Source organism: Carya illinoinensis, chromosome 3 (assembly GCF_018687715.1).
Source record: "Carya illinoinensis cultivar Pawnee chromosome 3, C.illinoinensisPawnee_v1, whole genome shotgun sequence".
NCBI classification, from domain to species: Eukaryota; Viridiplantae; Streptophyta; class Magnoliopsida; order Fagales; family Juglandaceae; genus Carya; species Carya illinoinensis.
Genome location: NC_056754.1, coordinates 5,052,256 through 5,074,849, shown reverse-complemented (window position 1 = coordinate 5,074,849; position 22,594 = coordinate 5,052,256). Strand labels below are relative to the sequence as shown.

The 22,594-nt window shown below is 33.4% G+C and overlaps 3 protein-coding genes across 4 annotated transcripts; 1 reads left to right on the top strand and 2 right to left on the bottom strand.

Annotated features, from left to right (window-relative positions):
* Nucleotides 1-129: 129 nt before the first annotated feature.
* Nucleotides 130-2,561, bottom strand: LOC122302738 (F-box/kelch-repeat protein At3g27150). Of its 2 annotated transcripts, none has more exons than XM_043114142.1 (2): nt 2,136-2,561; nt 130-1,565 (listed from the first exon to the last, which is right to left on the bottom strand). In XM_043114142.1, the coding sequence occupies exon 2, from the start codon at nt 1,532-1,534 to the stop codon at nt 221-223; it is 1,314 nt and encodes a 437-aa protein (XP_042970076.1). In that variant the 5' UTR covers nt 1,535-1,565; nt 2,136-2,561; the 3' UTR covers nt 130-220. The 2 variants fall into 2 exon arrangements, with proteins under 2 accessions (XP_042970076.1, XP_042970077.1); XM_043114143.1 differs by lacking the exon at nt 2,136-2,561 and adding an exon at nt 1,988-2,128.
* Nucleotides 2,562-8,555: 5,994 nt separating this feature from the next.
* On the top strand, nt 8,556-9,932 carry LOC122305541 (30S ribosomal protein S21, chloroplastic). The gene is made up of 2 exons (XM_043118139.1): nt 8,556-9,020; nt 9,583-9,932. The coding sequence occupies exons 1-2, from the start codon at nt 8,608-8,610 to the stop codon at nt 9,695-9,697; spliced, it is 528 nt and encodes a 175-aa protein (XP_042974073.1). The 5' UTR covers nt 8,556-8,607; the 3' UTR covers nt 9,698-9,932.
* A 3,567-nt stretch (nt 9,933-13,499) lies between these two features.
* LOC122302302 lies at nt 13,500-18,177 on the bottom strand (the record flags this gene model as incomplete). Its single annotated transcript, XM_043113494.1, has 3 exons — nt 13,500-14,699; nt 15,240-16,484; nt 17,578-18,177. Coding segments are annotated over 3 exons (3,045 nt in total), but the record flags the coding sequence as incomplete, so codon positions are not given.
* Between the last annotated feature and the right edge of the window lie 4,417 nt (nt 18,178-22,594).

Below are 22,594 nucleotides of genomic sequence, written 5' to 3'. Positions count from 1 at the left end.
ACAAAGCATTACTTGATGAGCACCAAGAGCTAAAGGAGATTGGCACAAATATATGAGAGAGATAAAATCAGAAAGCTCGGTTAAATCACCTTCATCATCACAAAGTTTGAAGGGACACAGAACACTTCTTTTTTTTTATTTTTTATTTTTTATTTAGAAAAAAAAAACTGTCTTCAGTAGGTAACAAACACTCTAGAACCACTGCTTCAAATTTGAACAATCAGGCTACCATGACCGAGCAATTTAAAATGAAGTGGCCAAGCTGGTTAGTGCCACAGTCAAGAGACCGAGGCCTCCACTGCAATTCCTCTGCCCGTGGATCCGGGCAGCAAGTGTATACAGTCATGCCATGGCCTGCATTAGAAACCGAAGATGCACCTATGACAAGCAGCTCATCACCCAGAGACTTAAATGCGACCCCCCATCCTCTTGTAAAATCAGCTCTAACTGGGACTGGTCCTAAGTTCTTCCATGAATTGGTTCCCTTCAAGTATACCTTCAGCTCATTCGAAGAAGCTTCGAGCGAGTAGAGCGCATTGTTGTTAACTGCAACAAGAGGTGGAGATTGGGAAGCTGAGGCCGGGGTATCTTTTAACATGTCTGGGATCAATTCCCATGTATTTTTCTGCTCATCAAATGCTTCCCCACAAGTTAGACCTCTGGCCTCCTCGTCCATCCCTCCAATCACATAGAATTTGTTATCCATGTAACAACCGGAGCAAAGCTTTCGCCTCCTGTGCATCCTTGGAAGGGGTTCCCATGATTTTCTCTCTGGATTATATTTCTCTGCTGAGCTCAGGACATTCCAGTTATTCTCCATTCCAATGCCACCAGCTACAAAAGCATAGGCACCGCAGGTGGCGGATGCAAACAAACACCTTGGACTGATCATAGAGGGACCCTTGAACCATCTGCTTGATGCCAATTCAAACCTCCAAATGACAACACCATCATACTCTTTGCCTGAAACAATCAGATGATTCCCAGCACAGAGTGACTCCTTATCACCAGATTTGAAACACAAGTCTGATGGTAAGATAGGGAGTTTCCTACAAGACCTAAATTCCCGGTCAAATGCCCACCAACTAGTCTCCCCACTTGCAGACATAAACACAGTTGATTCTTTGCACCCAATTGCCCTCCTAATCTTATGTACCTCACCAGTCTTCACAAGATTTAAAAACCTCCTGTTCACAAAAGAAAACCTCCAGTATTCTGATCTAGGAACCCTGGCCAAGATCAGAGCCTCTAACTCATCACTCAGCGTAGCAACTGAATAATCTGCATCCTGAGGTTCACCACCAGAGGAACCGCCAAATCTGATCACACTCGGCGAGATACCATCCCAGTGTGGATCAGCTCCACGATTGGTGTTGTACTCTCCAATCCTTACCGTTGGGGAACAAGGAGTAATAATGCAAAAGCTATTACCAGAGTCCATAGCAAGAATCCGTTTCTTTCTGCCAAGCTCACTATCTTTTGTACACAAATCCTCTCTTTCTTCCTCGCCCTCTGTTCCTTTCGTTTTGAACATGGATCAGAACTTCTTTTACTGTATAAACTCTCTGTAATTGAAAGAAATAATAATAAATTGAAGGGAATGATAACCAGCAATACAAAAATCAATACGCATAATCATAAATTTTGGCTAAAAATACGAGTTAGACGGCATACTGAGACCACAAAACAGAGTTCAATTTATCTATCCACCTTTCACAAAATAGCATTCATCATAGAAAAGCAATTTCTCACGAGGATTCATCAAGATAAAAACAAATAAACAAAGTTCTCCGGGAAATTTTATGGACCCCTAGAGAGATATTAAGACCAACCGTATACGCAATTCAATATTTGTTGTGTATACACCGAGGTGATCAATCTATGCCATAATTTTTTTTTTTCACGGTTCATGGAGGTGAGGGAATTAAAATATCAACCTTAGAAAAAAAAAAAATCCAGTTTAGAATTCAAGATAAAAAGAACTAACCACTTAGATTAGAACAGATGCAAAATCAATCTGACCAAGATTCAGAAAGGAAAAGAAGGAGCATGCACATAGAGAGGAGATTGAGACAAAATAGATAAATTTATGATATGGGTTTATCAAGATACAGAAGACGAGCATATGTACATACATGAACAACCGACGACAGGGAGGCATAAAGGGCTCCAGAAACGATCAAAACGTAGTACACAAGATTGTATACACACGTACATATACAGTAGAGACACGGGGGGCGAGAGAGAGAGAGAGAGAGAGAGAGAGAGAGAGAGAGAGGTGTGTCAGGGAAGTCAAAGTCAAGTCAAAGAGAAGCAGTAAAGGTACAGGACGGTTATATAGCAATGAAAGCTACAAGGAGGAGAGGATCTGGGTCTGGCACTTGTAAAAGGGAACCCCAGAAAAGCTTAGGAGAACTTTGAGAGAGAGAGGAAGAGAGGCAACTGTAGAAATAGAGAAAGATATGCCATCAAAGCGCAGAGAGATTTTTGGTGGGACTGTGAAGCAGTGAACAATGAAGGAAAGAAATAAAGAGCTTGTATGCACTATGCACGCTGAAGAGCCAACGCATCCGCCGGGCTCCTTTTTTATTTTTGCATATTTTAGTGCTCGTTTTGTCTTTAGAATCAAAATTCATTCTTTTTTTTATTTCACCGTTAACGTCACCACCCACGCCACAACACAACACTGGATCGAAAACTACTGTTACGGATCACCTCATTTGGCCTCAACAAAATATATTTCTTTACATTCTAAATATCATTTAAATATTAAATGTTTGCTATTTATGTATGCATATTCATATTCATTTTTGCCTTACTTCTATGAATTTTACAATTCATCTTTCTCTAATATTAATTAAGTTATGTTATATGCGATCATTTTTATATATTTTTTACGTATTTTATTGATATATTTGATTAAATAAATTATTTTATATTTGGTTTATTATTTGCACTTTTATGTCCTATATTTTAATTTGTCTACTAAAGTTTAGATAAAGATTTGAATGAATGAATGACTGTCTACACTATTCATAAATTAAATTAGGAACTGTTGATTAATTCAATGAAAGACAATTCTCTCTCATTTCGAGTAATTTTTTGTTTTTCCTTGGCTGTATTGCATCGATCCTTGCACAACGCCATGGCATTAACATCAGAAAAGACAATCTCTTGACAAAGGCAGTGAACCTGCTGGTTAATTGCTTATTTTTCTTCCCTCACGAGAGAGAGTAGAGGCCCTAGATGATGATGCAGCTTAATTTTTATTATTTATTTATACGTTGTAAGAATTTATTACAGGTTAGAGGGTGCAGGACGCAAGCTTTAAATCAATTGAAACTTTCCATTTTATTATATGAATTTTTTATGCAGTCATATTTAAAATAATTTTTTTATTTATATAAAGAGGATATTTCATATTTTACTTTTTGCAGTTTAATTAATTAATAGCGAAGGGTCTCCTAGAAAATCTCTCTCTCTCTCTCTCTCTCTCTCTCTCTCTCACACAAGCGAGTGATACCCACTTTGCATTGAGCTTCATAAGGTAAAGTTGTATGGCCACACTAATTGGATAATATTAAGAAATCATGGATGCTAAAAATTGATCACAATCCGAATCCCCCAAAGCACATAAAACAATAATTATTATCAAATATTACACCCATTTGTGAAAAAATATTACTCATCCAAAACATAGTGGAGATATATCCCTTTTGAGTGGTTGGGCACCGATCCGGGAGGGGCTTGCCCACATGCTTAATGGCAATATTAGTGGCATCCTCACAAGCTCTCTTTTATGCCCTTTATAATCTTTTGTTCTAAATATCGTGAGATTTAAAAGTGGTGGAATCAACAAACAAAACTTTAGATACTGTGTTTAATTCTCTTCAAATTGTAAAAAGTACTTAGAATAAAAAGTTATAGGAGATTCTCAATATCTTTCCAACTTCAAAATGAATTTTAAGGTCCTGTTTAGATGTTGAGCTGAATTGAGATGAGTTAAATTCTTTATAAATAGTAGTGAGTTGAGATGGTGGAATGAGTTTTGTGGAGTCCATCTAATATGACTTTAGATATATTTAGATGTTAAGATGAGTTTAGATGTATTTATAAAAAGTTGAAAAAGGTTGTAGATCTCGCTTATAAAGAAGTTTTGAATTGAAATGAGTTTAGTAATTTGAGAATTAGTTGTTTAGATGTTAGACTCAACTTAAAATTAGACTAAACTGAATTGATTTCAGTTGAGTCTAACATCTAAGCACACCCTAACCCTCCCTTAAATCAAACTTCTGATTTAGTGCATATGAATTACCAATATGCATGTGCTAATTAATCACATTCATATGGAATTCCATTGTGAGATATCATGAAGGAATTTGAATGTAATAATATATATTCATATAGATACAGAAGAAAAGGTTCAATGATCATCATGCAGTCGAATTAGATCCCTAGTTTTTTTCATTGAATTATTAGGTCCCTAGTTGAAACCTCTTCATTTTATTCTAAAAAACTTTAGGACGCCTTTTGAAAGAGGGTTACACAAGAAGGGGTAGTTGGTCGATCTTGATCAATGAGCAACCAAAGAAGGTGGCCAAGTAATTGCAAACCCTAGAATTGGAATATAATTAATCACGTCTATATGGAATTCTATTGCGAGATATCGGGAATGAATTTGAATGTAATAATATATATTCATACAAATACAGAAGAAAAGGTTCAATGATCATGATGCAATCGAATTAGATCCCTAATTTTTTTCATTGAATTATTAGATTCCTAGTCGAAACCTCTTCATTTTATTCTAAAAAACTTTAGGTTGCCTTTTGAAAAAGGGTTACACAAGAAGGGGTAGTTGGTCGATCTTGATCAATGAGCAACCAAAGAAGGTGGCCAAGTAATTGCAAACCCTAGAAGATTACTTTTGCTATATAATATAGTCATTGGGACATTACTTCTGTCCTATTCAGAATGTACAAATTAGAGGAGTATCCCCTTAGAGCTACTGATCACAATTTTGTCCTAATCACCAATTACAGAGAAAATGCCACGCTCTAACCTTGGAAGTGGAATGCCATTAATGAATAAGCTTTTCTTTTTTTAATGTTCTTGTTTTTCACTTATATATGCGCCATTGATATAAAGGTTTCGTTGTCTTTCCACTCATGACTGGTGTGGTGGATTTGCCTTTTTTTTTTTTTTTTTTAAATTTTGTGGTGGTGGATTTGCCTTATATCCTTGTTTATCTTCGGTTTACATATATATATATATATATATAACCCAAGTTTCACCGTCATGATGGAGTTGGTTTAGCACTTGTGTTTGACACATGTAGCGTAAAATAAAACCCGAATCTATTAAGCCAAAAGATGAGTCTATTAAGAAAGTCAAGAAGGGGATTGGCTACAATACATTAGCCTAGCTAGCAAGCTTTCGGTCCCTTCGATTAGGAAAGCGAATGCTTGGAAAACTTAACCCTATTATACAAATATGCACCAAAGGATTGTTCGGGAACTTAAATGAGGAGAGGTTTTGACCTCAAAAGCTGTACTTTTCATATATAATTTTTTTTTTCTTAAATATCATTCAAACACAAAATACTTTTTAATTCCACGTCTTTAACTTTTTAATATAATCATTACAATTTTTCTAAACTTTCAAAATAAAATATAGAAAACAATACAACTTTTTTAAATTTTAAAACAAAAATTATATTTAAACGATTTTTTAAGTTTATAATATCTTCTACTTTTTGTCTCTTATCTCTCAAAATCCAATAAAATATTTTAACTTAAACAATTTCACTATCACTCATAGAATTTTCATTTTATATGTCTCATTACCCAAACATACCCTATATATAAAGTGTTGGTTGAGTAATTTTAATTTTTATCTTAATCTTGTTATTTATTGATGTGACACATTTTAAGCAATTTTATATATCAACAAGTACTTAAATAGTATTCACTTAAAATATGTTGCATAACAAGAAGTACAATGGTATTTGTATTGGGTGACAAAATTTGAGATGAAGAAAAATACTTCTCATGAGTTCTCGACCGTGAAATTAACACGAAATTAAAGAATTAGGCTCAAGGAATCTAACCTACCTAGTTAAACAAGTCGATTTAAAATTGACTCACATACAATTTGAACTCAACTTGATACGACTTTAACCCGTCGTATGTGTTGTCATTTTGTTGATAGATGTTCACATGAGCATCAACTATCACGACCATAATTACCAATAGATTGAAAGAATGAACTACATATTATAATTAATTATAACAATTAAAAGCATGTCCAAAAATGTTGAATAATGTATAAAGTGTATCAATAGAATACCATATCACAAAAGGATCTCACCGTATTTACGCAAAGATAGACTCGTTGATATCAATATATATGGGTTCTATTATATATGTGTAACATGATTGGACCCGCATCATTTTAAAAAGAAAATACTTTGATCACAAACAGATTATACAAAAGTAAACCTACAAATTAATGTGACTTGATGTGATATGTCAAATTGTAAAGTTACTTTTATTATAAAGCAGATTTAACGAATTCTATAGAGTCGAATCGGTTTGTAGGTTTACTTTATGTAATCTCTTTGTGTTTGTAGTAGATTAGCAGCTCTCTTTTAAAATACCCTCAACAACTATGGTTTTTTTTTTTTTTTTTCGCACATATGATTGTGCATTGTTTAAATGAAGGAGTATTAGATTATTAATTAGTACAATAGGCAGCACTTAGTATCTGCCCATTAATTAAATGAGGTAGTATTAGATCACTATTAACTAAGTTAGCACTTGTCCATACCAAAATTTGATAAAAGACTCTTTAAAACATCAACTCAGATTCTTTATTCTTCTTTTTATTAATCATTTATAACGCAGCATCATGTATTTGTTTCTGATTTTTGTGTGCAAGTACATACACGACACTTGTAATGATATACAAATAAACAAGTTGAAGATAATGGCCCTTCAAAATAGTTGTAAAAAAAGTTGCAACAGTACAAAAAACAAAGCATTTATATATACACAATGATGATCAAAAAGCTATTCCAATCGAGGAAATGGAGAGTTTTCACATAACCCATAAAGGAAAAAGAAGAAAACAAGATTAGAGGATTATAATAATCATTAATGTGTGTATGTGCAACCAATGGTATCGAGTGGTTGTGCATATATGAGTCACTCATGCAGAAAAACTGTAGTGGCATAGCTCCCACGTACGTCATACCCCAAAATCCACTTTCAACGACCAACTGTTCTAATCTTCCAATGAGATTAAATTAATCATTCATATTGGAATGATTTGGAGGATGTTGTCTCCATTAGAGAAAGCGATTTGTGAAATTATCAGAGCCGTTTGAATTGAACAAATCAGGCCTCCGATGTACACCCTGCTGGATTTACAAAGCTTCTATTTCTGGGTGCATGGCTTCACTAACAATCGTAAGAATGGTTGCAACAACTTCTTTTTGTTGCCTCTTGGGGAGCTAAGGGGTGCTTTAAACTCTCATTGGCCCAAAAGTTTTCTCGGATACAGAATAGAGCTGCAGATCATGGCAGATGCCAGCCATAAATTCCCGAGTGATGTCTAACTTTTTCTTTCTTTTTTTATTCATTTATTTTTTTTTTGGGAAGAGGGAGAAAGAAGGGGGGGGGGGGGGTGTTTAGTAACCAGCTTTGTCCTATATTGATGGCAAATGAGTAGCAAATCATGACATTGGAGAGAATGTAGGAAAGATGTTGGAAATGACATTAGGCTTTTCGACAATGACAGGACTTGAAGTTACTGGAGAGATGTCAAAAGTAAGAATCTGGATTTCAGAACCTGGAATTGAAATGGTAAAATAGACCGCTCTTTGTTCGAGAGTTTGTTACCATAAATACTTCTTCCCAAGCAAGGCCGCAAATAAAGCTCCAAGAATCTCTTGAAATGAGTTGCTTTGGGTCGCTGGGCTGCATTTGTTCAAAGCTACAAATTCATGGTCAATTATCAACAATCTAAAACTTATTTGGCTCAAACTTCCAAACAATTTTTGTTTTCCAAAACGAAGTATGGGATGGATGCAGCTCAAGATTGCTTTAGCCAGCAAATCTTTGCCTTAATTGCCCATGAGTACTTGCTAAGGGCAGACTGTTGATGGTCTTGCAGGCCGATGGCATTTGTCTTCCTTTCTAATGAAAGGTGTTTGGAGATCGAATTTTCATACCTCTAATCCTCTTATCATTTATATATATATAAGTATTAAAGAATTTTGTAATTAAATAATTTTAGAAAATGTAACAATCCCAATGCAAAAATATTTTGTATTTGTCCTACACTATTAATTTGTATATTATTTTCAACATTTATCAAATGCTAAGATAGTAAAATCTTTCGTTTCCAGAAGTCCAATCCAGAACTTTAATATACAAACCCAAAACCCTCTAAGCCCAAGCACTTGAACCCTGATCCAATCCAACCGGGTCAACCTCACACACCAAGACCCAATTCCCAAAGCACTGTATCCGTAGCTCCTTACCTGATAAGACTAAAATCAAAGGCCCACAATCTCAGACTCTCCGACATCGAACTCAATCATCCATGGCTACCTCATGGTCCTCATCCCCTTCTCTATGTAACTTCCTCTCTTTCCTATTCCCCTCAAAATACCCACCCCCACCACCCCAGCTCACTCGTTTTCGGACTCAGAAACCCGGGGAAGGGCCGGTCCCACTTGTGTCCCAAGAGGGCCCACTTTCTTCTTCTTCTTCTTCTTCGGCCTCTGTGATATGTCCCACTGTGGCCCATGCCAATACCCTCTACTTTAAATCTGCGTACAATGTGCAGGTGATAGTGGATGACAACGAGCCAGAGGAGAGGCTACTTAATCGGTTTCGCAGGGAGGTCATGAGGGCCGGTGTTATTCAAGAATGTAAGCGCAGGAGGTTCTTCGAAAACAAGCAGGACGAGAAGAAGCGCAGGACACGTGAGGCCGCTAAACGCAACAAAAGGAGGTCTCTGCCTTTTTTTTTTTTTTTTTTTTGCCCCCCTTGCTTCTATTGTACCATGTTCTTTTTTTTTTTTTTTCTGGGCCGTTTACTCTGTAGGAAAGTTTAGACGCATGGAATAAGAGGAAAGAAAACTAAAATTTTGATTGCCAATTATCATAAATTGAGACCCGAACAATTATCTGGTCATGTAGGATCAGTCCAGCGTTGACTTATCTAATTCGAGGGCTTGGTTTTATCTCTTTTTGATGATGTTTTGTAAATTCTGGTCATTTTAGGTTCAATTTTATTAATATTTGCGGTTAGTTTTTGCTGAATCTGTGATAGTTGGCTTTAATATGTTGAGGATTTTTTTAGTGATCCATACGTCTTTCATTGAATACAAAGTTCAAGTTCTTCATTAAGACTGGGGACATGTGAAGCTTGTGGCAATCACTACAGGATAGACGACTTTACTAAGCTGTGATTAAACTACAAGCTGTTATATATGAAGAGTACTCTCTTGATCTGTTAGGTATCTTCCTTAACAATGACTATTTACTGCTCATCGGTTTCGTTCTTTAACCAGGCGCCCCCAATTGAGAGCTCCACCGCAGGACAAGCAGGCCGAAGCCAAGACAAAGAAGAAGGAAGATGATGATGAAGATAACTGGGATCTTCCTGAAGAAGGAGACATTCCCTAATTAACTGCAGCATTCAACTTGCCTTCAATTTATAGAAACTTTCAGTACCTTTCGAGTTCGAGAGGCTTTTGATCCATGCATGTACGTGGCATTGAGGAAATCCTGTTCTTTGATTGACATGCATGGTGCATGTATCCCTCGTATTGTTATTTATACATAAAAGTAACGTATGGTTTTTCAGATGTATATATAAGAAGGTTATCAATGTCCGAAATATATAGTAGGTTTTATAGTATTTAAAGCCCCAAATCAAATGCTGAATTGAAGTTCATAATTTGACACGGCAATCGTGAAAAGAACATGCATATGGAACATAAAACAAAGTAGGAGCCAATCATCCTGCTCTTGGCCTTTATATGAAGAGTAATATAATGCCGCTCATCAATATTCTTTTTATCATCATCTTCTCATCATCTCATTATTAAATGATTATAGATTATTATTATATTTCATTTGTAGGCCTACCATTTATTAATGCCACACTAAAAGATGTTGAGAAGATGACGACAAAAAAAAAAAAAAAATGATAAATAAATTTTTTCTTATATTAATTAGCCTTAATGCATGCTCAAGGATTGCATTTCATGATATACCATGTTTACGTTTGTGTTAGAATATTATCATACTTAGAATATATTTATAATATTCTTGTATGTATATTAATATGATTTATTCATAATATCACACCATGAATTACTATTATTCATATGGTGTCTTCCATAAAATATTCTGTTGCCCAGATGACTAACACAAGAGGGGGGGTGAATTGAGTTGTATTAAAAAAAATAACAATTATAAATCAAATATATAATATAAAATATAAACAAAATATGAAATAACAATAAATATAAGGAGTAAGGGTAAGAGAGAAGCAAACTCAGTATGTTAACGAGGTTCGGCCCCACTGCCTACGTCCTCGCCTCAAGCTACCCCTTGAGGATTCCCAAATTCACTATTCAACCTCCTTCAGGTGGAGATAGAAACCTATTACACCTTTGAACAACACCGCTACAAAGGATCCGTGTAGAACACCCTCTACACTTGCAATCACCTTACACGTGGTGATTCAACTATTCCCTGTGTAGAATACTTTCTACACACACAAGGGTTATACACACCCTTTTTCTGATACAAAAGCTGATAGTGGGTAGGTTATCAGAAAACACTCCTCAACGAGTGAAATAAGAACAATACAGCGCAAGCTATATCTCTCAAAATGAACAAGGATTAAGGCTCAATGTTTAGAGAAGAGAGAATGAAAGCTTTGAATGAATGTTGTATGCTCTTGGTGTTGTGAATGTGAAGCTCTCAAATGATCTATTTATAGGCATATGAGACTTCATATTCAAATTTAAAAAGATTCACATGTCAAAGACAACATCATTCACTTTTTCAAAAAATTCAAATAAAAGGTTCTTCTTTTTCAATTGTCAAAGACAACATCATTCACTTTTTCAAAGAATTCAAATAAAAGGTTCTTCTTTCTCAATTGTCAAAGACAACATCATTCACTTTTTCAAAAAAATCAAACCTAATATTTTACTTTTGGCATATGACAAAATGAGCACACTTTCATTTTCAAAAAATTCAAACCTAATCTTTTACTTTTTGTATAAGTCTAAAAAAGCATCAATCACTTTTGAAAATATTCAAATAAAACATGCACATGTGAAAGATGACAATCAATCATCTTTAATATTTTCAAAGTTCAACCCTTTAATCAAGGCATGCACATGCAAAAGATGATAATCAATCATCTTTCAAAATTTTCAAATTTAATTTTCAAAAATATTCATGCACATGTGGAAAATGTATTTTAATGCTTTATGATAAAATATTAATTTTGAGCATTAATCCTAATTTCGAATTTTGAAGAGATTTACAACATTACTCTATAATTTTAATGTGAACTTGTTCCCTTCTTGCTCATGCTTGTTTCCTTGATGTGCTTGACTCCATTATGTAGACAACTTGAGCTTGAGACTTCTTTATTCTTTGAATTCATTTGTTATCATCAAAATCCATGTGTAGATTTATAATCACATGAAACTTGAAATCTTGAGTTCAACAATCTCCCCCTTTTTGATGATGACAAATATTTGATAGAACTTGAAACCTATATTAATACTTAAGCTCCCCCTGAAAATATGCGTTAGTTTTTCAAGCAAAAGTATAAATATAATTCCAAGCATATATAACAAGTTTAGCAATTTAAACAATGTTAATGTTCTAGTCTAACACTTCTCCCCCTTTTGGCATCATTAAAAAGGATCCGCAACAAGAAAATGGACTGAAGAAAACGATGCGTTTAATAGTCACTGTAGATAGTTGAAAAATGGAGCCGTCCGTGACCCGACAAGTGCTGCAAAGCCTCGAGGCCTAACTCTATGAATTTAATACGGCTGAAGATTTAAACAATCGCCTGATGTTGTTGACAAACGGGATTGAAGGCTCCGAGTTTCTATAAAAAAATGATCATTTTCATCTATCGGATGCCAAAAAAATAATCACTTCTTGACCTGAGTTCTGTTTTTCCACAACGATAGAATGGCTGAGCAATTCTCTTCCACTAATGTTCCAGACTTGAATCAGGAACCCTTGACGCATCAATCATCAATCTTCTCTCCTGAGGCCGTCAATACCATGATAGGAGCAGTGAACCGTTTTTCTAGTAAGGCTGATTCTGAGATTATTGCAGAATCAAGAATGCTCAGTAATCAATATGCCGCCTCTGTTACGATCATGTCTCGAAGGTTAATGGCGAGGGTGAGTGAGATTGATCATCTTAACATGCAAATATCTGAGTTACGACAGAAGCTTGCTAATAAGGATAGTGAGAATAAAAGGCTAAAGCAAGAAAACCAAGAGTTGAAAAAATTTGCAGATTGGTATGCTCATGATCTGCAACCACGAATAGAAGAGCTGGAACGAGAAAGGGTTCAGATACAAGGTCAACATCGGCAGATAACAGCAGAGGTTCATCGTTTACTAGAAAAATAGGGACAATCTACTGTTAATCTCGCTGGCTTAGTAAGAAAACTTTTGACAATGTGTGTCCAGCATATCTTGTATTTCTTTTGACTAAATAAGATTTGAAGAGAAAATAGTTTGTCTTATTCTTTATGCTATCTCTATAAAATCAGTCCTGAAGTTCATCTAATCCGCATCAAGTTTTCATCTCATCTCTATAACTCATTTGCATTCCTTCAGCATTCTCGTTTTAAGCCTTCTATTCTTTTCTCAATGGCTCATTCTTCTAACATTTCTCTAGATCCATCCATGAGGCATTCTGCATCTCAACCTCCTGTTCTTTCTGCAGCTACCATTGGTGCCATGTTGCAGCAAGAAAATAATAATCTGACTAATAAGTCAGATTCTGATGCTATTTATGACTTGGTGAGTCTTGGGACTCGCTACTCTTCCTCTATTGTGGCTTTTTCTCAGCGGCTACAAGCCAAAAATCACGAAGTTGAAAAGCTCAAAGAACAAATTGTTGTACTTCAACAAATTGTTCAAGAGTCTCACACAAGGGAAGGAATCATTCGGCAGAAGAATAAACAATTGAAATCTTTATTAGATTCTTCATTCCGCTTGCCGGTTCCCATGAATAAGAATGACATGATATTGTATGAAGAGAATGAGCGTCTCAAACATGAGGCTAAGAATCTCAAATTTATGTAAAAGTATTAAAAAAAATCTATCTCTATTTTTATTGACTCTGGTCTATCTTTTAAGAGATATTCATAGCATGCATCATACCTATTTCTCTTCTGATCATACATAATCTATCTTCTGGTAAAGGTTTTGTGAAAATATCTGCTAACTGATCGTGTGTGTTTGTGAACTCTAACATTATATCACCTTTTTGCACATGATCTCGAAGAAAATGATACCTTATTTCAATATGCTTAGTTCTAGAATGTTGTATTGGGTTCTTTGAAAGATTTATAGCACTTGTATTATCACATTTGATTGGAATGTGATTATACATGAGTTTAAAATCTTCAAGTTGTTGCTTCATGTAGAGAACTTGAGCACAACAACTACCCGCAGCAACATATTCTGCCTCAGCAGTAGATAGTGCAACAGAATTTTGTTTTTTACTAAACCAGGAAACTAATGCATGACCTAAGAAATGGCATGCTCCACTAGTGCTTTTTCGATCTATTTTACAGCCAGCATAATCTGCATCTGTGTAGCTGATTAGATCGAAAGATGTGTGCTTAGGGTACCATAACCCTAGGTTAATTGTACCACTAAGATATCTAAAAATGCGCTTAACTGCAATTAAATGTGATTCTTTTGGAGATGATTGAAAACGTGCACATAAGCACACACTAAACATAATATCTGGTCTACTGGCTGTTAAATATAATAAGCTACCAATCATACCTCGATATATCTTCGAGTCAACTGGCTTACCGGATTCATCTTTATCAAGTTTAGTTGATGGGCTCATTGGTGTTCCAATTTCCTTAGCATTTTCCATCCCAAACTTCTTCAGTAATTCCTTAATATATTTTGATTGATTGATGAATGTCCCACTTTTTGCTTGCTTAATTTGCAATCCGAGAAAGAATGTAAGTTCACCCATTATGCTCATCTCAAATTCTTCCTGCATAGTCTTAGCAAAAACTTGACACATATTTTCATTAGTAGCACCGAATATTATATCATCAACATAAATCTGAATCAAAAGAATATCATCATTTTCATATTTAATGAAAAGAGTTGTGTCGATTTTTCCTCTTGAAAAACCTTTTTCAATCAAGAAACCACTGAGTCTCTCGTACCAAGCTCTAGGAGCTTGTTTAAGTCCATATAGTGCTTTTGTGAGTTTGAAAACATGATTTGGGGAAATATGATTTTCAAAACCTGGAGGTTGCTCAACATATACCTCTTCATTTATAAAACCATTTAAGAAAGCACTTTTAACATCCATTTGAAAAAGTTTGAAATCTTTATAACAAGCATATGCAAGTAGCATTCGAATAGCTTCTAATCTTGCGACAGGTGCATATGTCTCATCATAATCGATTCCTTCTTCTTGATTAAAACCTTGGGCTACAAGTCGAGCCTTATTTCTAGTAATGACTCCAGACTCATCTTTCTTGTTTCTAAAAACCCATTTTGTTCCAATAATAGTATAATTTTTGGGTCTAGGAACAAGTGTCCAAACATCATTTCTTTCAAATTGATTCAACTCTTCTTGCATAGCTAGAATCCAAGATTCATCAAGAAGTGCGTCATCAATATTTTTGGGTTCAATTTGAGATAGAAAAGCAGTATGATTACAAATATTTCTAAGAGATGATCGAGTACTTACACCTTGTGAAGGTTCTCCCAAAATTTGTTCCACTGGATGATCTTTCACAAATTTCCACTGTTTGGTTGCATCTTGTATTAAATTTTGATGATATTTCCTGATGGCTCCATGTTGAACTTCCTCTATTGCTTTCTCTTTGTTGAGATTGAGACTTTCTGTGTTATTTATACCTTCTATTTCTTCATCAATAGATTTCTTGGAGAGTGGAGAATTAGATTCATCAAATACTACATGCATAGATTCTTGTACAGTTAAAGTCTTTTTGTTGAATACTCTATAAGCTTTACTATTAGTAGAATACCCGAGAAAAATACCTTCATCAGATTTTGCATCAAACTTGCCTAAATTATCTCTGTCATTCAAAATAAAACATTTGCATCCAAATACATGAAAGTAACCAATGTTGGGCTTTTTCTCATTCCAAAGCTCATAGGGGGTTTTATCTAATTTAGACCTTAACATAACTCTATTTATAACATAACATGCAGTACTTACCGCTTCGGCCCAAAAATAACTAGGCAAGTTGTTCTCATTGAGCATTGTTCTTGCCATCTCTTGAAGAGATCTATTTTTCCTCTCTACTACCCCATTTTGTTGAGGAGTTCGAGGAGCAGAAAAATTATGAATAAAACCGTTTTCATCACAAAATGTTTCAATATTTTTATTAACAAATTCTTTTCCCCTATCACTTCGGATACTTGAAATAGTATAGCCCTTTTCATTTTGAATTCTCTTGCATAACTTGGTAAAGGCATTATGTGCCTCATCTTTATGAGCAAGAAAGATGACCCAAGTATATCTAGAGAAATCATCAACAATAACAAATGCATAATATTTTCCTCCTAGACTTGCAACTCTATTTGGTCCAAAAAGATCCATGTGTATCAGTTGCAATGGTCTAGTAGTGGAAATATGTTTCTTAGTTTTAAAAGAAGTTTTTGTTTGTTTACCAAATTGACATGCATCACAAATTTTGTCTTTAAGAAAATATGTTTTTGGTAAACCTCTCACAAGATCATTTTTTGAAAGTTTGGAAATAAGTTCCATGTTGGCATGACCTAATCTTCTATGCCATAACCAACTAGTTTCATTTTGAGCTGACAAGCAAATAGCATCTTGTGAGGTAATTTCTTCAAAATCAATTGTATAAACATTATTGTTTCTAAAAGCAATAAAACAAATATTACAATCATGATCATTCAAAATAATGCATTTATCCATTTTAAAAGTAACTGTAAATCCTTTATCACATAATTGACTTATGCTCAAAAGATTATGTTTTAAACCTTCAACAAGTAGAACATCTTCAATTATGAGAGAAGATTCATTACCAATTTTACCTATTCCCACGATCTTCCCTTTCGAGTTGTCTCCAAATGTCACGTGTCCTTCTTCTTTAGATCTAAGATCAAAGAACTTAGTCTTGTCTCCCGTCATGTGTCTTGAACATCCACTATCTAAAAACCACTTATTTTTGCTTGTGGATGACTTCATGCATACCTATAAAAACAATTAAAATGATTTTTCTTGGTACCCAAGTTCTTTGGGTCCTTTATTTATTAGTATTAGAAGAAACAAGATTTTTAGGTACCCATATGGCCCTAATAGTCATTGTATGATTTCTTCTAATAGGACAAGTATGATAATTATGACCATTTCTATTACAAAAATTACAAATAGCATATGACATATATGAAAAACTTGAATGATTATAATAATATCCTTTTTTGACAAAATTATTTTTATGAAAAGAATTTTGAATATTAGTCTTTGAGGTAGAATGATTATCAAAGAAATTTTTATAAGGTTTGTATTTTTGTTTTGGCATATATCCCAAACCTGCCTTGTCAAAAACACATCTTTGACTACCAAGAAGTTTTTCAAAATTTCTTTTTCCATTCGTAAAGTTTTCAACAATATTTTCTAAATCGGTTTTATTCTTATTCAATTCAAGATTTTCATCTTTCAAAATGATACTTTCTTTTCTTAAAATTTCAATTTCGTTTGTTAAAGAAGAATTTTTCTTTTTCAAAGCAGTATACTTTATACCCAATTTTTCAAATTCCTCATAAATCTCTTCTAAAACATTTTGCAATTCTTCATATGAAGGATTTTCAATATTATCAAGATTTGTTACCTCAATGTCATCTTTAGCCATAAGACAAAGATTTGCTGATTCTTCATTGCTTGCTTCACTATTTGAGCTACTTGAATCATCATCCCATGTAGCTTTCATTGCTTTCTTGCCCTTGTTTCGATCTTTCTTTAGCAGAGGACAATCTGGCTTGATATGACCAGGTTTATTGCATTTATAACAAATTAAAGTGTCGTTTTTACCTGAATCTTTCTTGGAAAACTTTTTGAAAGATTTCCTCGGAGGAGTTCTATTTTTCTTCAAGAACCTCTGAATTCTTCTTGTTATCATCGCAACTTCTTCATCTTTATCGTCATTTTCCTCATCTTCATCACTTTCACTTTCATGAGGAACAGCTTTAAGTGCTAAGCTCTTCTTTGGCTTTCCTTCTTCTTCTCCTCTTTTCAATGTGTACTCATGGGTGATAAGTGACCCGATGAGTTCATTGACTTCGAGCTTCTTGAGGTCTCTAGCTTCAAGAATCGCTGTAACTTTTGATTCCCAACGTTTTGGTAAAGAGTTGAGAATTTTTCTTACTATCTCCACCTTGGAATAAACTTTGCCAAGAGCTGTCAAGCTGTTTATGATGTTAGTAAAACGAGTGTGCATACTAGAAATAGATTCATCATCATTCATCTTAAACATTTCATATTCATGAGTAAGAATATAAATTTTTGATTCCTTGACTTGCGAAGTTCCTTCATAAGTTACTTCCAAGTTATCCCAAATTTCCTTTGCCGTAGCGCAATTCATTATTCTATTAAACTCATTTCCATTAAGAGCATTATATAATAAATTCATAGCAGTTAAATTTAAAGTATAAAGTCTATCGTCTTCACGATCAAACTCTTCTTCTTCCTTTTTGACCTTTACTCCACCAACCACTTTTGTTGGAATATAAGGTCCATTTACAATACATTTCCATATTTCTCTACCTTGAGCTTGAAGAAATATTCTCATTCTAACTTTCCAGAATGAGTAATTATCTCCACAAAAGAGTGGAGGCCGACTACTAGATTGACCTTCACCAAATGAAGCTGCAATGTTAGCCATAAGATCTTAACTCAAAAGATAGTTAATCTTATAATAGAGCTCTTAGCTCTGATACCAATTGTTGCCCAGATGACTAACACAAGAGGGGGGTGAATTGAGTTGTATTAAAAAAAATAACAATTATAAATCAAATATATAATATAAAATATAAACAAAATATGAAATAACAATAAATATAAGGAGTAAGGGTAAGAGAGAAGCAAACTCAGTATGTTAACGAGGTTCGGCCCCACTGCCTACGTCCTCGCCTCAAGCTACCCCTTGAGGATTCCCAAATTCACTATTCAACCTCCTTCAGGTGGAGATAGAAACCTATTACACCTTTGAACAACACCGCTACAAAGGATCCGTGTAGAACACCCTCTACACTTGCAATCACCTTACACGTGGTGATTCAACTATTCCCTGTGTAGAATACTTTCTACACACACAAGGGTTATACACACCCTTTTTCTGATACAAAAGCTGATAGTGGGTAGGTTATCAGAAAACACTCCTCAACGAGTGAAATAAGAACAATACAGCGCAAGCTATATCTCTCAAAATGAACAAGGATTAAGGCTCAATGTTTAGAGAAGAGAGAATGAAAGCTTTGAATGAATGTTGTATGCTCTTGGTGTTGTGAATGTGAAGCTCTCAAATGATCTATTTATAGGCATATGAGACTTCATATTCAAATTTAAAAAGATTCACATGTCAAAGACAACATCATTCACTTTTTCAAAAAATTCAAATAAAAGGTTCTTCTTTTTCAATTGTCAAAGACAACATCATTCACTTTTTCAAAGAATTCAAATAAAAGGTTCTTCTTTCTCAATTGTCAAAGACAACATCATTCACTTTTTCAAAAAAATCAAACCTAATATTTTACTTTTGGCATATGACAAAATGAGCACACTTTCATTTTCAAAAAATTCAAACCTAATCTTTTACTTTTTGTATAAGTCTAAAAAAGCATCAATCACTTTTGAAAATATTCAAATAAAACATGCACATGTGAAAGATGACAATCAATCATCTTTAATATTTTCAAAGTTCAACCCTTTAATCAAGGCATGCACATGCAAAAGATGATAATCAATCATCTTTCAAAATTTTCAAATTTAATTTTCAAAAATATTCATGCACATGTGGAAAATGTATTTTAATGCTTTATGATAAAATATTAATTTTGAGCATTAATCCTAATTTCGAATTTTGAAGAGATTTACAACATTACTCTATAATTTTAATGTGAACTTGTTCCCTTCTTGCTCATGCTTGTTTCCTTGATGTGCTTGACTCCATTATGTAGACAACTTGAGCTTGAGACTTCTTTATTCTTTGAATTCATTTGTTATCATCAAAATCCATGTGTAGATTTATAATCACATGAAACTTGAAATCTTGAGTTCAACATATTCATATGGCAATATTTCACACACACACACACACGTACATATTAACATGCATATAATTAATTATACACCAAATATTAACTTAATTACTACAACAAACCTGATCAAGGCTAAAAGATTGGTCTGAGTAGGGCTGAAAAAAAAAATCCGAAAAATCGATGAACCGATCTGTACCAGTATCAATTTCAATTTTGCAAAATTTGTATATGATCCGGTCTGATACCGGTTCCAATTTTGCAAAATTGGTTCAAAATCGATTCGGTTTCAATTTTGCTTTTTATAATACTGGACCGGTTTATATATATAATTTTCTTTTATTTTGTATATTATATATAACATATTTTTATATGATTTTTATATTATATATAATCTTTATATTATATATATTATATGCTAAATTTCTAATTAATATAACATCAAATTTTAAAATCTTATTATTCATAACTGATAATCTAATAACATAAAATTAATATAATATTTGATATAATATAAAAATAATTTTATAAATTTTAATAGAAGTTATAACATTAGATATAATATATTAACATTAATATAACATAAAATTTTAATCTTAAACATGAACATTAATATTAAATTATCAATATAAACCTACTTTTGATAAATATATTTCTACACATTTGATCATATGTATTAAATATGTATTTTTAGTTTCGTAAATAATTGGACACAATTCTTACTATCTTTCTTTGCTCTAGAAAATTTTGTGAGGTTTTCATAATTAAAATTACATTGATAAAATCGAAAGTTTCAGTTTCAATAAAATTATGTTAGTAAAATGGGTCTAGTATTGATTATTCAATTATCAAAACCGATCTATACCAATTTGGTTATAAAATATGTCCAAAACCAAACCATACCATAGGGCCAAACAAAAAACCGGTTAACTATTTATACCGTTTGCCAACCCGACCTGACCCATTTATAGTTTAAATCAGAAATGGAATTAATTGTCTTACCTAGCCTGCTCCAAATATACATATACTTGGTTATTTAACATAATTGTTACACAAAATGATGTCATTTTTGCCAAAGTATATAATTATATATAATTTGCCGATCATATTCCTCCCTCCATCTTCTCTCTCAGTAGAAAGTCTGATTGAGGTTGGGTTTGGATAATGAACTGATGTATGTAAATAGTAATAGAAACATAAAATATTAAATAATAATAAATAATAATCAAATAATAAATAATAATAAAATATTATCAAAACACTCCACTACCCAAACGTCGAAATGTATGTGTGCAATGTGCAATCTCGACTCTCGACTCTCAACCTCATAACTCTCTCTTGCAACTCTCTTTCTCTGAATCAGCCTCTCTTGCTTGCTCTCTATGTTGGTTGGATTGTGGAATCTTTCTCTACAGGCACCGAATAGCACTAGTTAAAGGTAAGGAACAACATTGTATGACTTTATCTACTTAGGTGGGTTGATCTTGTGAAGTGCTAGGGTTAGGGTTTGGGATTTTTTGAGTTTTGTGTCTATTTCTTGGCTCAGGTTCATGGTCATAGAATTAAGCCTCGTTTGGATGCACAATTTAGTTGAGGGTACTTCATTTTTAAATTGTTTTGAACATTCAAACTCATGATTCATCCAATGGCGAAACTAGTAATTATGTTAAGGGGGGACCAACTTTTTTTTTACTGTGCGATACATTTATATAAAGAGTAATGTTAGATACAGTCGTGAGGTGTGCAAGTTCTACGCACTCCATTTGAAAAAAAAAAGGTAAGATCCACTATTAAAAAATAATTTTTCATATGGGTATTAGATTTATCTACTTTGTTCAAACAGAGTGGGCGAGACTTGCATGTCCTAAAATTACTAACATCATTTCTTTTATGTAAATTAAAAATAAATTGAAAAATTATCAAAACATAACTACATATAAAATTATATCTCGATAATTTGCTACATACATGTAGAAATAAAATTCTAAACATAACTTAATATTTGTTTTAGATTCTAACGATAATGTTTCATGGAGTAATATTCATCTATTATTATTTTGTAATAAAATATTTAGAATTTATTTTATTCATATAAACTATCAAGGGATCTTTTAGAATGCCATCTTTTGTTCTAGTATGTAAACTACTTTATCAAATTTCATGCAAAATCTAGATATTTTCGTATCACAATAAATATATAATACTATAATTGAGAGTTCAAATAAATTTGTTTCTTGCTTAATGAAATCTAGAGGATAAAATTTCTCAACTATTTTTCATGTAGATCATCGATCTTACATAATTTTTCTTGTATTTTTACTTTGAATTATATATGAAGAAGCCCAATATTGTATATAAAAAAACTTTGGGATCCATATTAATAAGCTTATTATTTCTCTTAAACTTAATTTTAATTTTAATTTTAGAGGGGTCACATCCTTGAAAATAAATAATATATAAAAAATAAACAAAATTTTGGAACTATAAGGAAAAAAAATTGGAGAGGGATATTTCTAGATATATTGAAATTTTAGAAAATTTTAGAGAGCATATGAAAATTATAAATTTTTTTTTGTGAGGGGGGGGGCATTTTCTATATCTATATAATTATGTATAAAATGTAGGGGATATATTGTGTTTTTAAAAAGTTTGGGGGAGGGGGGGATGCAAGTAAAATGTGGGTCCACCACTAGATTTATCATGTTCTGAGTGCAGTTCAAATGTGAGATTATTAGCTAAGTCCCACACCTGACAAAATTTAAAGGCGTACTTAGCCATATGTATTCGTCAGATTATTCCTGGACCCCACCTGACAAACCCACGTGAACCTACTTTGGCCGTAAGAGTAGCTTCTGTTATTTGACTTTGATTTTTTTTTCTATTTGCAGGTTTGGCACCTGAAGTGGGACAAAGATGTCAGATGAACAATACTATTTAATGGTAGGACCCAATTATTTTACAACTTCCAATAATTATACCTATACTCATCTTAACATCCAAACATACTTTAAA